A 15,964-nucleotide genomic window follows, 5' to 3' on the forward strand; every position below is an offset into this window, starting at 1 on the left:
CTGGTCATAGATAATCTTTATTCAAACCACAAAAGAGGCCAGGCATTGTGGCTCATGCCTATAATCCCAGCACTTTAAGAGGCCAAGGCAGGGGGTTCACTTGAGGCCAGGGGTTTGAGACCAGCCTAGCCAACATGGTAAAATCCCATCTCTACTAAAGATACAAAAATCAGCCAGGTGGGGTGGCACATACCTCTAATCCCAGCTACTAATGTGTCTAAGGCATGAGACTCACTTGAACCTAGAGGCGAAGGTTGCAGTGAGCTGAGATTGCACCACTGCACTCCAGCCTAGGCAACAGAGCAAGACGAATGGCTGGGCATGGTGGCTCATGCCTGTAATCCCAGCACTTTGAGAGGCTGAGGCGGGTGGATCACAAGGTCAGGAGATCGAGACCATCCTGGCTAACACGGTGAAACCCCGTCTGTACTAAAAATACAAAAAAATTAGCCGGGCATGGTGGCAGGCACCTGTAGTCCCAGCTACTCGGGAGGCTGAGGCAGGAGAATGGCGTGAACCCAGGAGGTGGAGCTCGCAGTTAGCCGAGATTGCGCGACTGCACTCCAGCCTGGGCGACACAGTGAGACTCTGTCTCAAAAAAAAAGAGAAAGAAAAGAAAATAGGCCGGGCGCGGTGGCTCACACCTGTAATTCCAGCACTTTGGGAGGCCGAGGCGGGTGGATCACGAGGTCAGGAGATCGAGACCATCCTCCCTTATACAGTGAAACCCCGTCTCTAGTAAAAATACAAAAATTTATCTGGGCATGGTGGTGGGCACCTGTAGTCCCAGCTACTCGGGAGGCTGAGGCAGGAGAAATGGCGTGAACCCAGGAGGTGGAGGTTGCAGTGAGCCGAGATTGCACCACTGCACTCCAGCCTGGGCGACAGAGCAGGACTGCATCTCAAAAAAAAAAAAAAGGCCAGGCACGGTGGCTCACACCTGTAATCCCAGCACTTTAGGAGGCTGAGGCAGGTGGATAACGAGGTCAGGAGATCGAGACCATCCTGGCTAACACGGTGAAACCCTGTCTCTGCTGAAAATACAAAAAATTAGCCGGGCGTGGTGGCGGACACCTGTACTCCCAGCTACTCAGAAGGCTGAGGCAGGAGAATGGCAAGAACCCGGAAGGCGGAGCTTGCAGTGAGCCAAGGTTGCGCCAGTGCACTCCAACCTGGGCAACAGCGAGACTCTGTCTCAAGAAAGAAAAAGAAAAGAAAAGGAAACAGGCCGGGCACGGTGGCTCATGCCTGTAATTCCACCATTTTGGGAGGCTGAGGCGGGTGGATCACAAGGTCAGGAGATTGAGACCATCCTTCCTTATATGGTGAAACCCCATCTCTAATAAAAATACAAAAAATTATCCGGGCATGTAGTCTGTAGTCCCAGCTACTCAGGAGACTGAGGCAGGAGAAATGGTGTGAACCCAGGAGGTGGAGCTCACAGTTAGCCGAGATTGCGCGACTGCACTCCAGCCTGGGCGACACAGTGAGACTCCATCTCAAAAAAAGAAAGAAAGAAAGAAAAGAAAAGAAAAGAAAAGAAGACACACCTCCCAACCTTTTATTTAGGTCTGGCAGAATTTTAGGGAGTGAATGATTTAGGTGAAACAGGTAAATGGAAAATGTGGTTGACACCTGTCTCTGAATCTAATTGGGCCAGCTGAGCTAGGAGGGCCATCTGGCGGAGCTGTTCCTTATGGGCCCAGTGGGGAGGGGGAATTCAGGACTCTGTTTTCCCTGTAGCTCTTGTGTCTAAGGGAATCCAGTGTCCTCCTGTTCCTTCTGCTCCATGTGTCTCAGAGAACTGGACCCCATCCTGACTGAGGTCACCCTGATGAATGCCCGCAGCGAGCTCTACTTACGCTTCCTCAGGAAGAGGATTAGCTCTGATTTTGAGGTGGGGGACTCCATGGCCTCGGAAGAAGTGAAGCAAGGTAAAAATATTTCCCATATTTTTGGGGAGGGTTGAGATATAATCGGCAGTGTTTCTTAATAGTTAAGCCACAGATCTCTTATTAAGGAAACAATTGGGACTTATTAGCCCGTGGTGGTCTGTAGACAAATTGACTCCCAGGAGGAAATCTAAATGTACTGGATTTTAGAATTGGACTAGATCTTTGAGGCCATCTAATCACTTTACAGATGAAGACACTGATGCCCTGTTTTAAATTGTATAGATAGAAATTATACTTCAGTAAAGTGTTTTGTTGTTGTTGTTGTTGTTGTTGTTTTAAAAAAAAAACAAAGTACATAGGCCGGGTGCGGTGGCTCACATCTGTAATCCCAGCTCTTTGGGAGGCCAAGGCGGGTGGATGTCAGAGTTTGAGACCAGCCTGACCAATATGGTGAAACCCCATCTCTACTAAAAATAAAAAAATTAGCTGAGCATGGTGCCATGCACCTGTAGTCCCAGCTACTCGGGAGGTTGAGACAGGAGAATTGCTTGAACTCCAGGGGTCAAAGGTTTCATAGAGCCGAGATCGCAGCACTGCACTCCAGCCCGGGCAACAGAGCCAGACTCTGTCTCAGGGAAAAAAAAAAAGAGTATATAATGTACAGGAATCCTCCTGTCCCTTTCAGTCTCCCAGTTCCCCTAGTCACAATTTTTCAAGGAATAATTTACATTGATAAGAAACGGGGCTGGGTGCAGTGGCTCACATCTGTAATCCCAATGCTTTGGGAGGCTGGGGAGGAGAATTGCTTGCTCAGTTCAAGACCAGCCTGGGCAACATGACAAGACCTTGTCACTATATTAAAAGAAAAATTTTGGCCGGGCGCGGTGGCTCAAGCCTGTAATCCCAGCACTTTGGGAGGCCGAGACGGGCGGATCACGAGGTCAGGAGATCGAGACCATCCTGGCTAACACGGTGAAACCCCGTCTCTACTAAAAAAAATACAAAAAAAAAAAACTAGCCGGGCGATGTGGCGGGCGCCTGTAGTCCCAGCTACTCGGGAGGCTGAGGCAGGAGAATGGCGTGAACCCGGGAGGCGGAGCTTGCAGTGAGCTGAGATCCGGCCACTGCACTCCAGCCTGGGCGACAGAGCGAGACTCCGTCTCAAAAAATAAATAAATAAATAAATAAAAGAAAAATTTTGGCTGGGTATGGTGGCTCATGTCTAATCCCAACACTTTGGGAGGCCGAGGAGGAAGGATCGCTTGAGCCCAGGAGTTTGAGACCAAGCCTCGTCAACATAGTGAAACCCCATCTCTAAAAATTTCAATTAAAAAATAAAAGATAGGCCGGGCGTGGTGGCTCAAGCCTGTAATCCCAGCACTTTGGGAGGCCGAGACGGGTGGATCACGAGGTCAGGAGATCGAGACCATCCTGGCTAACACGGTGAAACCCCATCTCTACTAAAAAATACGAAAAACTAGCTGGGCGAGGTGGTGGGTGACTGTAGTCCCAGCTACTCGGGAGGCTGAGGCAGGAGAATGGCGTGAACCCGGGAGGCGGAGCTTGCAGTGAGCCGAGATCGCGCCACTGCACTCCAGCCTGGGCGACAGAGCGAGACTCCGTCTCAAAAAAAAAAAAAAAATTAAAAGATAAACACTTTTTAAAAATTTTGTGGCTGGGTGCGGTGGCTCAAGCCTGTAATCCCAGCACTTTGGGAGGCCGAGACGGGCGGATCACGAGGTCAGGAGATCGAGACCATCCTGGCTAACACGGTGAAACCCCGTCTCTACTAAAAAAATACAAAAAACTAGCCGGGCGAGGTGGCGGGCGCCTGTAGTCCCAGCTACTCGGGAGGCTGAGGCAGGAGAATGGCGTAAACCCGGGAGGCGGAGCTTGCAGTGAGCCGAGATCCGGCCACTGCACTCCAGCCTGGGCGACAGAGCAAGACTCTGTCTCAAAAAAAAAAAAAAAAAAAAAATTTTGTAAAGGTATGCTGGAGTCCAATTTCATTTACAAATTGACTCGCTAGGTTTTTAAGATAACCATTTAATTCCTGCTGGGTACTAAAGCAAGAGTTAAAGGAAAAAAAAATCCTGCTGGGCAAATATATGCAGGGTTCTTTGGACTGGGGACTTGAGACCTACCCAGCATCTGTGGCATTCCGCATAGCTTGTGCCAATAATACATGGCAGGGGCGTTACAGAATCAGTGTATAAAGGAAATTGTTTGCTCATTTGGAGTTCGCTTGTTGATGTCAATGATGACTATCATTTGATCTTAGCCAAAAGACCGAGAAGCAATAGTGATGACTATCACTGTTCAGAGCTGTGCTGCCCAATACGTAGCCATTCATGAATTGAAATTCAAATTCAAATTTAATTACAATTAAATAAAATTTTACATCCATCCTTCTCACCTGGATTCTGGGGAATAAAAGAATTTTAATAAAACAAATAAAAATATTCAGTTCCTAAGTTATGTTCATCACATTTCAAGTGCTCAATCGCTAACATGACCAATGGCTACTATATCAGATAACAGATACGGAATGTTTCTCTTTTCTTGTTGTTTGTTTATTTTTTGTAGAGACAGAGTATTGCTCTATTGCCCAGGCTGGTCTCAAAACTCCTGGACCCAAGTGATCCTCCCACCTTGACCTCCCAAAGTGCTGGGATTACAAATGTGAGCCACCACACCTGACCAAAATATTTTCATTATCACAGAAATTCTGTTGGACAGTACTGGTGTAGAGAATGAAATATTCTTTTTTTTTTTTTTTTTTTTTTTTTTTTTGAGACGGAGTCTTGCTCTGTGGCTCAGGCTGGAGTGCAGTGGCCGGATCTCGGCTCACTGCAAGCTCCTCCTCCCGGGTTTACGCCATTCTCCTGCCTCAGCCTCCCGAGTAGCTGGGACTACAGGCGCCGCCACCTCGCCCGGCTAGTTTTTTGTAATTTTTAGTAGAGACGGGGTTTCACCGTGTTAGCCAGGATGGTCTCGATCTGCTGACCTCGTGATCCACCTGTCTCGGCCTCCCAAAGTGCTGGGATTACAGGCTTGAGCCACCGCGCCCGGCCGAGAATGAAATATTCTATATGCAGCGTATTTTTGTCTTTGCCATGGAAACTTAACATCTTTTGACTCCTATTCATTAATCCTAAGGGAATAATGGAAAAGGAGTAAAAAGTTTTTCGTACAAAAGTATTCACTATAATCTCCAATTATTGTGATATTCTGTTATCTCCAGTAATGGCAAAACATTTGGAAATAACCAGGTGTCTAAAAATAGAGTGGTTTTTTTTCTCAATTTCACATGAAACAACATAAAAGTTAAAAATAAGGCCGGGCACGGTGGCTTACACCTGTAATCCCAGCACTTTGGGAGGCCGAGGCAGGCAGATCACCTGAGGTCAGGAGTTTGAGACCAGCCTCAACATGGAAAAATCCTATCTCTACTAAAAATACAAAATTAGCCAGGCGTGGTGGTGCATGCCTATCATCCCAGCTACTTGGGAGGCTGAGGCAGGAGAATTGTTTGAACCTGGGAGGTGGAGGTTGCAGTGAGCTGAGATCATGCCATTGCACTCCAGCCTGGGCAACAAGAACAAAACTTCGTCTCAAAAAAAAAAAAAAAAAAAAAGAGTTGAGTAGTTTTTAAAATGTGGATTATGCACCTGATGAAATGCCACATAGTCATGAAAAATAAGGTAGGTGAAAACATGGAAAATATTTATGATATACTTTTTTAAAGCAGAATTCAAAATTGCTATCTGTATCGTGATTATAACCATGTAAAATATGTACATATTTGGAAGAAAGACTAGAAAGAAACCTGAAAAAATGAAAAAAGTTGCTCTGTTTCCCTTGGGGAAAAAAAATGAGTATTCCTTTCTTGGCTGTCCCCTAGAGCACCAGAAGTGTCTGGACAAACTCCTCAATAACTGCCTTTTGAGCTGTACCATGCAGGAGCTAATTGGCTTATATGTTACCATGGAGGAGTACTTCATGAGGGAGACTGTCAATAAGGTAGGACATAGGACTTATCTCTTGGAAATGGGGTTTCCGGTCCAAGAAGCCAGGCTAAAGGAAATGCATGAGGCATGTCATATTTTTTGGTCCCGCTTCGAGAATACTCTTGCATGCAGATTGAATGGAACCACTTTGTATGGTTAGAGAGCATCTTTGGAGTCGTGCTCTTTGTATACCCAGCTAGGACCTCCTTCCCAAGAATTACAAAAGAACAGCTCAGCTCTCCAGGGAACCCACTTGTTCCCTGCCTCCCTGAAGGTTTGTGGGTAAGGAGCCTCAGGGAAGTAGGGCCTCTGCAGATGTCTTACACCCCCCAGGTAATGGATCTCTGCAGGGCTAAGGCCCAAAATATTTAATTTGTTCACCTAGTGATCAATAGGGAAGTGAGCTATTTTGACAAGGAGGATGCACATGAGTTCGTGACCAGAACACGCCATGTTGGGAGAAACATGGACAAGGTACAGAAAAGGGAGCAGAGCTAGGGCCATCCAGAATCATCTAGAAGATGACATGCACAACTGGGACCCTCAGTGTTGACTTTGCCTTTTGGGTAGGCTGTGGCTCTGGACACCTATGAGAAGGGCCAGTTGACCTCCAGCATGGTGGATGATGTCTTCTACATTGTTAAGAAGTGCATTGGACGGGCTCTGTCCAGCTCCAGCATTGACTGTCTCTGTGCCATGATCAACCTCGCCACCACAGAGCTGGAGTCTGACTTCAGGTACAGTTGACTCCCTTTCTCCTTTCTAGGCAGAAAGGCCCTTCCTGTTGATTCCCGAGGCCCATTTGTTTCTGCCCTTTGTCCTCATGATTCTAGTTAAGTTCTATACAGGACATAAGCTCCTATCCCTAAGATAGTATCCTTGGCTCCAGGAAGCTGTTGATCAGCCATATATCTCATAGGCCAAATTTCTGTTCCCTGGACTAGACTGAAGGAGCTATGGGCCCTTAGACGGAGGAGAGAGAACAGGCAGTTCAGATGAATAATACCACCACTAGGTACCATTGTCAGCACCATGCTAACCTCCTGCTCTTTTGAAGTCCTAATAACAACCCTATGAGGTAGGTACTATTAGCTCTGTTTTATAGATGAGGAAACTGGGCTTTAGGGAGATTGCATCCTCGTCAAAGATCCACCACTTAGGAGTAAGAGGTAGAATCCAGAACTGAGTGACTCAAAACCTGTTCTCAACTCCTACATGGTACTGCATTCACTAAGCCGCACAGCTTTTTTTTTTTTTTTTTTTTTTGAGACAGAGTCTCGCTCTGTCGCCCAGGCTAGAGTGCAGTGGAGCAATCTCAGCTCACTGCAAGCTCCACCTCCTGGGTTTGCGCCATTCTCCTGCCTCAGCCTCCCGAGTAGCTGGGACTACAGGCGCCCACCACCTCGCCCGGCTAGTTTTTCGTATTTTTTTTTAGTAGAGATGGGGTTTCACCGTGTTAGCCAGGATGGTCCCGATCTCCTGACCTCGTGATCCACCTGTCTCGGCCTCCCAAAGTGCTGGGATTACAGGCTTGAGCCACCGCACCTGGCCAGCTGCACAGCTTTGTTGGAGTGCAGTGGTGATGGCTAAAAGCCTCATAAGCAATGGAGATTGGCCAGTCTCCTCTGTATGTTCTTGTCACATCAGTGTCCTTGAGGGGTGCTGGTTACTTTCATACCCTGGCTCCTCAGGTCTCCTACAGTGGTCTTAAGGACTGGTTATACCCCCTAAAAGAGCACCTTGTGCTGCTGCGTCAGGGTGGTGGACACAGGTCTTTCTGTCCTGGTGGCCAAGTTGAGCACTGTCAATCCCTCTATACCATCCTGTCCCCCAGGGATGTTCTGTGTAACAAGCTGCGGATGGGCTTCCCGGCCACTACCTTCCAGGACATCCAGCGCGGGGTGACAAGTGCCGTGAACATCATGCACAGCAGCCTCCAGCAAGGCAAATTTGACACAAAAGGCATCGAGAGTACTGACGAGGCGAAGCTGTCCTTCCTGGTAGGTACCCCACAGCTCACGAGCTGGGTTGGTTTATCTTGAGAGGTTACACTATGACTGCTAAGCCACAGTATAGTTGGCCTCTAGCTAGAGACCTTTCTTCCAGTGTCTATATAGAAGGAAAATTCCTCCTTTAAGAGAAATTCCTCCTAGAAGGTTCTGAAACGATTTCTTACTCAGGGATGTATTCTGAACAGCCTGAGCCACAACAGAGGCTGGCCTGCCCAGCTATCACCTAGCATTCATTCCCCAGAGTGCTGCCCAGCTGCTGAGGAGCCCACTGACTGTCAAGCTTGGCTTGCATCTGCCACAGAACCAACTGCACCATCTGTGCCAGGCCACCAGACTGCTTCTCTGAGGAGAGGCCCGCAGTATGGGCAGGCGCCAGTCCTTCAGGCCTGCCAGCACTGCTCTACTAGCACATGTCTTAGGCTTTCAATTCCTCTGGAAAGGAGGCCTTATTAAAGCCCTTAGCTACCTGGAACGACAGATGTGATAAAGCAGCAAGCCTTGCTGTTGTGTGGAAAGGAGAAGCACAGAAGGATGAAAAGATTTGTACAAAGCAACAAGCAGTTTATGATGAGCCAGAGAGAATACAAATGAGTCCTAAGCTCAGGATCAGGCCTCTCTGGCACATGCTGTCTTAGCACGCACGGGAGTAGCACAGTCCAGGTCCATTCTGCTCCATCCCCCACATTGGCCACACTCTGAGTCTTGACTCCTGAGGCTCAGAGCCTGAAAGAAACATCTAGTAGCAGAGCTGTCATCTGTAGTCCACAGGTGGGGTTGGATGCAAAAATGTTCACGTGCATTTTTCTGGACACAGGGTCCTTAGCTTTTATCACACTTTTTTTTTTTTTTTTTTTTTTTTTTGAGATGGAGTCTTGCTCTTGTTCCCCAGGCTGGAGTGCAATGGCGTGATCTTGGCTCACTGCAACCTCCGCCTCACCGGTTCAAGCGATTCTCCTACTTTAGCCTCCTAAGTAGCTAGGATTACAGGCATGCACCACCACACCTGACTAATTTTTTTTTAGTAGAGACTGGGTTTTGCCACGTTGGCCAGGCTGGTCTCGAACTTCTGACCTCAAGTGAGCCACCCATCTTGGCCTCCCAAAGTGTTGGGATTACAGGCATGAGCCACCGTGCCTGGCTATCATATTCTTAAAAGGATCTGTGACCCCCAAAAGAGTTCAGAGCTGTTACTTTCAGAGACAGAAGCCTAAACTTGCTAATATCTACCAACCCCTGTGCAGAGGAACCCATAGTAGCAGGTTATGAGACAGATCCAATACGAAAGCTGTTTAGGCAGCCCCACTCTTTTCCTGTCATAGAAAATGTTTGCCCTGGACATGGTTTCTGTCAATCTAGGATATGACAGTTGCTGCCAAAAACAGATCAGATCCAAAAAACTGTTGCCTGTGAAATTTGTTACCTTTGGAGAACTTTGCCAAAATGCCCAGCAACCAGCATCACATCATGAACCAACTTAAATTTTTATTTTGTTTGTATTCTTTGATTTTATTTACAGAACTTACTTTCATTTCTGTGCTCAGAAATAATCATTGGCTGCTTGCTGCCTACCACATCAAAGCTAGATGTCTCCGTTTAACCCTCCTAAATCTAACCCATCGCACCTTTTCAGTTCCATTTTCCACCACTTGACTACACGTCTCCAAAACCAGCCAGTGCATGTTCGCTCTGTGAGGACCTCCCATTAACACAGTTTCATTGTTTGAGGCCCCAGAAGATAAGACCAAAAAGAAAGGCGATACTAAATGCTTGGTGACAGGTTTCTGGTTTTCCTGACACCAAGGATTTAAAATGTCATCACTCCCATTGCAGGGCCTATTTTTTATGTCACCTTGATTCATCTGGCTGTCAAGATGAATTCTCCAACTGTACTGACATCATGCACTGTGGGTAGGGAATAAGCCCAGTGAATCCACGCTTACTAGGGCTGTCAGTACAGGGGAAACTTTGAAATCAATACCATTTGAACTCAAATCCATAAGTACTCATGACAGTTATTCTTGGTGCTCTTAAATGCCTTGGAAACACTTATGGCTTTCGTCCTTCAGCTGTCATGACAGGACAGTTATTTGGAAACTTGTGACATTAGAGGCCTCATGTTATGGCATATTAAAGAAAGACCTTTAGGCTTATCTGTCCACATCAGAGTAGCCTAAGCAGCACTGTCAGCATCATGACTTTCAGCATTGGCTGCAGGACACTGACAAGGGAAGCACTCTAGGGAAGATGAGAGGGACTTCCTAATCACAGCCCCTGGGGTTCTGAGATCCTCCTTTTACGCTGAAATCCTGAAGCTCCTGACTCATGTCTCGAAGTCTGACTCCTCCTTACCTCACCCCTGCCTTCCTGATCATGCCCCTAGCACACCAGTTCACAAGCAGTGGGATCCCCAGGCCCTCTATTTCCTCCCACACATGGCCTCTAGATGAGTATTCTCGAACCACGGCTGTGCTCATGTGGCATTCACCTGCTTTAAAAATCCTCAGTACCAGCCCACTGTCCACAGGTCACAGGGCTAACTTTTGAGCAGAGCACCCAAGTCCCCATCAGGCTCTGCCCCTCGCAGCTCTACGTCCTGCCACTTCCCTTCACGTGTCTGTGAACTGAGTCTGCTATTTCCCAAATACCTTTTTGGGTTTTCTGCCATTCTGCACTTGCTTATATTATCCCCTTTCCAGAATATGTTCATTCACTGTCTTACTCATTCCACAAATATTTATTGAGAAACTTCTAAATTTCAGGCACTGTTCTGGGTTCTAGAGCTACACTGCCCAACATAGTAGCCACCAGCCACAGGTAGCTATTGAAATCTACATTTAAATTAAAAATCCACTTCCTGAGTTGTACTAGCTAAGCTTCAGGTGCTCAATAGCCACATATGACTGGGGGCTACCGTACCAGACAGTGCAGTTAGAATATTTCCATCAACCAGAAAGGTAGACAGTGCTGTATAGACATACAGTGGTGAAGAAAACAGGCTAGATCCATGCAGACAAGAAATAGATAAACTGGACAATGTCAGGAAATCCTAAGGACTGTTAAGAAAATATCAAGGCCAGGCGTGGTGGCTCAAGCCTGTAATCCCAGCACTTTGGGAGGCCGAGACGGAGGATCACAAGGTCAGGAGATCAAGACCATCTCCTTGATCTCCTGTGTCAGGAGATCAAGACACGGTGAAACCCCGTCTCTACTAAAAAATACAAAAAACTAGCCGGGCGAGGTGGCGGGTGCCTGTAGTCCCAGCTACTCGGGAGGCTGAGGCAGGAGAATGGCGGGAACCCGGGAGGCAGAGCTTGCAGTGAGCTGAGATCCGGCCACTGCACTCCAGCCTGGGCGACAGAGCGAGACTCCGTCTCAAAAAAAAAAAGAAAATATCAAATAGGACAGTGAGCTAGAGAGAGGCTGATGGGGGTGGAGAAATGTTCTCACCTTCATCTCCTGTCAGAATTGTGTTCTACCCTTTTATGTTCAGCTCAGCTACCAACTCTGCCATGGAACCTTCCTTGAATGCCTCACACCAAAACAGTTTGTTCTTTCCTCTGAATGGCCAGAGCAATTAGTGCCTTAATACTTTTGCCCCATGCTACTTTTTCTTTTTTTTGGAGATGGAGTTTCGTTCTTGTTGCCCCAGCTGGGGTGCAATAGCACGATCTTGGCTCACTGCAACCTCCACCTCACAGGTTCAGGCGATTCTCCTGCCTCAGCAACCCCAGTAGCTGGGATTACAGGCACCTGACACCACGCCCGATTAATTTTGTATTTTTAGTAGAGACGGGGTTTTGCCATGCTGGCCAGTATGGTCTCGAACTCCTGACCTCAGGCGATCCACCCATCTCGGCCTCCCAAAGTGTGGGATTACAGGAGTGAGCCACCGTGCCCATGCTACTTTTATCATTGGTATTTCTGCACCTAGTCTGTAAGGCAGTCGTGTTATGAAAAAAGTCATCTTTGGACCAGAGTAGGGAGACCTGAATTCATTTTTTTAGTTTATTTGTTTATTATAAAGGATATTATATAGGATATAGATGAAGAGATGAAGAGGGCAAATTATGGGGGAAGGGGTATGGAGCTTCCATGCCCCCAGGTGGCCACTCCCCAGGAACCTCCACCTGTTTATCCATCTGGAATCTCAGAGACCCAAATTCTTTTTTTTTTTTTTTTTTTTTGAGACGGAGTCTCGCGCTGTCGCCCAGGCTGGAGTGCAGTGGCGCGATCTCGGCTCACTGCAAGCTCCGCCTCCCGGGTTCACGCCATTCTCCTGCCTCAGCCTCCTGAGTAGCTGGGACTACAGGCGCCCACCACCGCGCCCGGCTAATTTTTTGTATTTTTAGTAGAGACGGGGTTTCACTGTGGTCTCGATCTCCTGACCTTGTGATCCGCCCGCCTCGGCCTCCCAAAGTGCTGGGATTACAGGCGTGAGCCACCGCGCCCGGCCCAGAGACCCAAATTCTAAGCCTGGCTCCAGCTTTGTGGCCTTGTCACTCTTAGTGTCTGTCCCTTATCCTGCTTTATTATACTTCCTGACATTATATAATGCATTTGTTTACTATCTGGCTTCCCTTCTGGAATGTCAGTTCTGTGAGGCGTGGACCATGTCTGTTCTGTTAATTACTTTCTCTCAGTGCCCAGAACCGTGCCTGACACATCCAGGTGCTCAGTAAATATTTGCTGAATCAGTTGCTGTCTGACCTTGGTGAATCCTTTTACATTTTTTTTTTTTTTTTTGAGACGGAGTTTTGTTCTTGTCACCCAGGCTGGAGTGCAGTGGCGCAATCTCAGCTCACTGCAACCTACACCTCCTAAGTTCAAGCAATTCTCCTGCCTCAGTCTCTCGAGTAGCTGGGATTACAGGCGCCTGCCACCATGCCCGGCTAATTTTTTGTAGTTTTAGTAGAGACAGGGTTTTGCCATGTTGGACAGGCTAGTCTTGAACTCCTGACCTCTTGATCCACCTGCCTCGGCCTCCCAAAGTGCTGGGATTACAGGCATGAGCCACCGCGCCTGGCCAGATCATTTTACCTTCTGAGGTGTCTCATTTCCTCCCATGTACTGGGCTTGATAATATGTGTTCTGTGGGGGTATTTGGCAGACTCCATGAGTTAAAGAATGAGACAATACCTCATAGGTGGCAGGCTCTGTGGAAGCTTTTCTTTAATGAGTGTCAGGCTTTGTGTCACTGACCTGGGGCTTGACCATTTGGAGCCTCAGAACTTATCCCAGACCTGTATGCCTGAGTTATTTCTGCTCTGTAGGTAACACAGTACAAGAAGACCTGAAACTTGAGCTCACTACCTCTGAGGTCCTGATAGCTTTAGGCTCCCTGGTATCAGGCACAGAATAAAGGGCCAGCCTGCTTCCCCATTCTGCCCAATCCAAGATCTAAGCGTCCTGCTCAGATGTAGCGGTGTGGGCTTTCACTAGCCCGAGTCTGAACTCCAGCCAGCCCTTCTCTGAGCTTCATGGAGCGCAGCTGTCAGCCAGTCTGGCATTGGAGTGGGTGGCAGGCACAGTCGGCAGGAAGTCACGTTCTTCCTTCCTCATCTCCCAGGTGACTCTGAACAACGTGGAAGTCTGCAGTGAAAACATCTCCACTCTGAAGAAGACACTGGAGGTACAAGGGAAATTGCCTATCGGTGGTCAGCAGCCACTTTTTCCCATGTCGAGAGAGAGCCCTATACACACATCATGGTGAAGATGCTTATCCTGGTGACGTTGAGCCACACTCGAGGGGATTTCTTGGTGACTGACATGATAGCAAGGCATCCTTGGACCAGGGGGGAAAGCTCAGGAGTTGGAAGATCAGAATTCAAATTAGATCTTCCAGGCAAGGCACAGTGGCTCATGCCTGTAATCCCACACTTTCGGAGGCCAAAGCGGGTGGATCACTTGAGGTCAGGAGTTTGAGACCAGCCTAGCCAACATTGCGAAACCCCATCTCTACTAAAAATACAAAAATTAGCTGGGCATGGTGGCAGACACCTGTAATCCCAGCTACTTGGGAAGCTGAGGCAAGAGAATCGCTTGAAAAAAAAAAAAAAGAGAGAATCGCTTGAACCCAGGAGACGGAGTTTACAGTGAGCTGAGATCGTGCCACTGCACTCCAGCCTGGGGGACAGAACAGACTCTGTCTGAAAATAACACACACACAAATTAGATCTTCCAGCACACAGTTGGCATGTGACCTTGGCCAAGTCCCTTAGCCCTCTGAGCCTCAGTTCTCTCATCTACAAAATAAGATACATAGCTCCATCCTGCCCTAATTTGGGTTTCTTTGATAGTCCAATGAAAAAACAGGATTGAGGCCAAGTGGCTCATACCTATAAGCTCAACATTTTGGGAGGCCAAGGCAGGAGGATTACATGAGGCCAGGAGTTTGAGACCAGCCTGGGCAATGTAGTGAGACCTCATCTCTACCAAAAAAAAAAAAAAAACTTTTTTTTAAATCAGGATCAGGGCCGGGTGAGGTGGCTCACGCTTGTAATCCTAACACTTTGGGAGGCTGAGGCAGGTGGATCATGAGGTCAGGAGTTCAAGACCAGCCTGCCCAAGATGAAACCCCATCTCTATTAAAAATACAAAAACTGAGCCAGCCATGGTGGCGGCTGCCTGTAATCCCAGCTACTCGGGAAGCTGAGGCAGATAATTGCTTGAACCTGGGAGGCAGAGGTTACGGTGCAAGGTTGCGCCATTGCACTCCAGCCTGGGCAACAGAGGGAGATTCTGTTTAAAAAAAAAAAAAAAAGAAAAATCAGTATCAAAAGCACCTTATAAAAATGACAAATCCCTGTATAAATGTAGGAGATTAAGATAAGGTTTGCCTAATCCTATACAAAGCTGGTAGCTGTTATTTTTTAGAGGAAGGCAGCAGAGTATAGTGGAAATTGCTTGGGCTTTTAAGCCAGACACCCCAAGTTCAGATCTTCATTTGACCACTGCCCAGCTGTGTGGCCTTAGGCAAAATTCTGTAACCTCAGTCTCCTCATTCATAAAAGAGGATAATGACCTCTGTGCCACAGGACTGTTGCGAGATGAATGTGATAACATGAACCACTTAGTACATGAGAGGCATGCAGTGGTACTTACTAGTTGTATTAACAGTTAAAAATAATAGTAGCTGGGCCGGGCGTGGTGACTCATGCCTGTAATCCCAGCACTTTGGGAGGCGGAGGTGGGTGGATCACCTGAGGTCAGGAAGTCGATACCAGTCTGGCCAACATGATGAAACCCTGTCTCTACTAAAAATACAAAAAAATCAGCTGAGCGTGGTGGCATGCGCCCATAATCCCAGCTACTCGGGAGGCTGACGCAGGAGAATCGCTTGAACCCCGGAGGTGGAGGTTGCAGTGAGCCAAGATTGCGTCACTGCACTCCAGCCTGGGCGACAAGAGCGAAGCTCCATCTCAAAATAACAGTAGCTGGGTGGCTTGTGCCTGTAGTCCCAGCTACTTGGGACCCTGAGTCAGAAGGATTGCTTGAGGCCAGGAGTTCAAGGCCAGCCTGGGCAACATAATGAGACCCCCCCCCCCATCACTTAAAAAGGAAAAATAGGCTGGGCGCAGTGGCTTATGCCTATAATCCCAGCACTTTGGGAAGCCAAGGCAGGTGGATCACAAGGTTAGGCATTCAAGCCTGGCCAAGATGGTAAAGCCCTGTCTCTACTAAAAATACAAAATATAAAATTTAGCTGGGCACGGTGGCGAATGCCTATAATCCCAGCTACTCAGGAGGCTGAGGCAGGAGAATTGCTTGAACCCAGGAGGCGGAGGTTGCAGTGAGCCGAGATCATGCCACTTCACTCTAGCCTGGGCAACAGAGTAAGACTCCATTTCAAAAGAAAAAAAAGGTAAAAATAGTGGCCAGGTGTGGTGGCTAACACCTATAATCCCAGCACTTTGGGAGGCCAAGGCGGGTGGATCACCTGAGGTCAGGAGTTGGAGACCAGCCTGGCAAACATAGTGAAACCCCGTCTCTACTAAAAATACAACATTAGCCAGGCGTGGTGGTACACACCTGTAATCCTGGCTACTCA

At 47.8% G+C, this 15,964-nt stretch overlaps 1 protein-coding gene across 2 annotated transcripts in view; it reads left to right on the plus strand.

Annotated features, from left to right (window-relative positions):
* The window catches only part of COG4 (component of oligomeric golgi complex 4), a 43,319-nt gene that overhangs the window by 17,946 nt on the left and 9,409 nt on the right, over positions 1–15,964 (plus strand). The window contains exons 9-13 of one of the 2 annotated variants that reach the window (XM_025369486.1): positions 1,801–1,934; positions 5,800–5,918; positions 6,476–6,642; positions 7,740–7,905; positions 13,484–13,546. In XM_025369486.1, coding sequence (XP_025225271.1) covers positions 1,801–1,934; positions 5,800–5,918; positions 6,476–6,642; positions 7,740–7,905; positions 13,484–13,546 — 649 coding nt within the window. The remainder of the gene's footprint in view (positions 1–1,800; positions 1,935–5,799; positions 5,919–6,475; positions 6,643–7,739; positions 7,906–13,483; positions 13,547–15,964) is intronic. The other variant, XM_025369487.1, reaches the window with a different exon arrangement.

The sequence above is a fragment of the Theropithecus gelada genome, chromosome 20 (genome assembly GCF_003255815.1).
Source record: "Theropithecus gelada isolate Dixy chromosome 20, Tgel_1.0, whole genome shotgun sequence".
NCBI classification, from domain to species: Eukaryota; Metazoa; Chordata; class Mammalia; order Primates; family Cercopithecidae; genus Theropithecus; species Theropithecus gelada.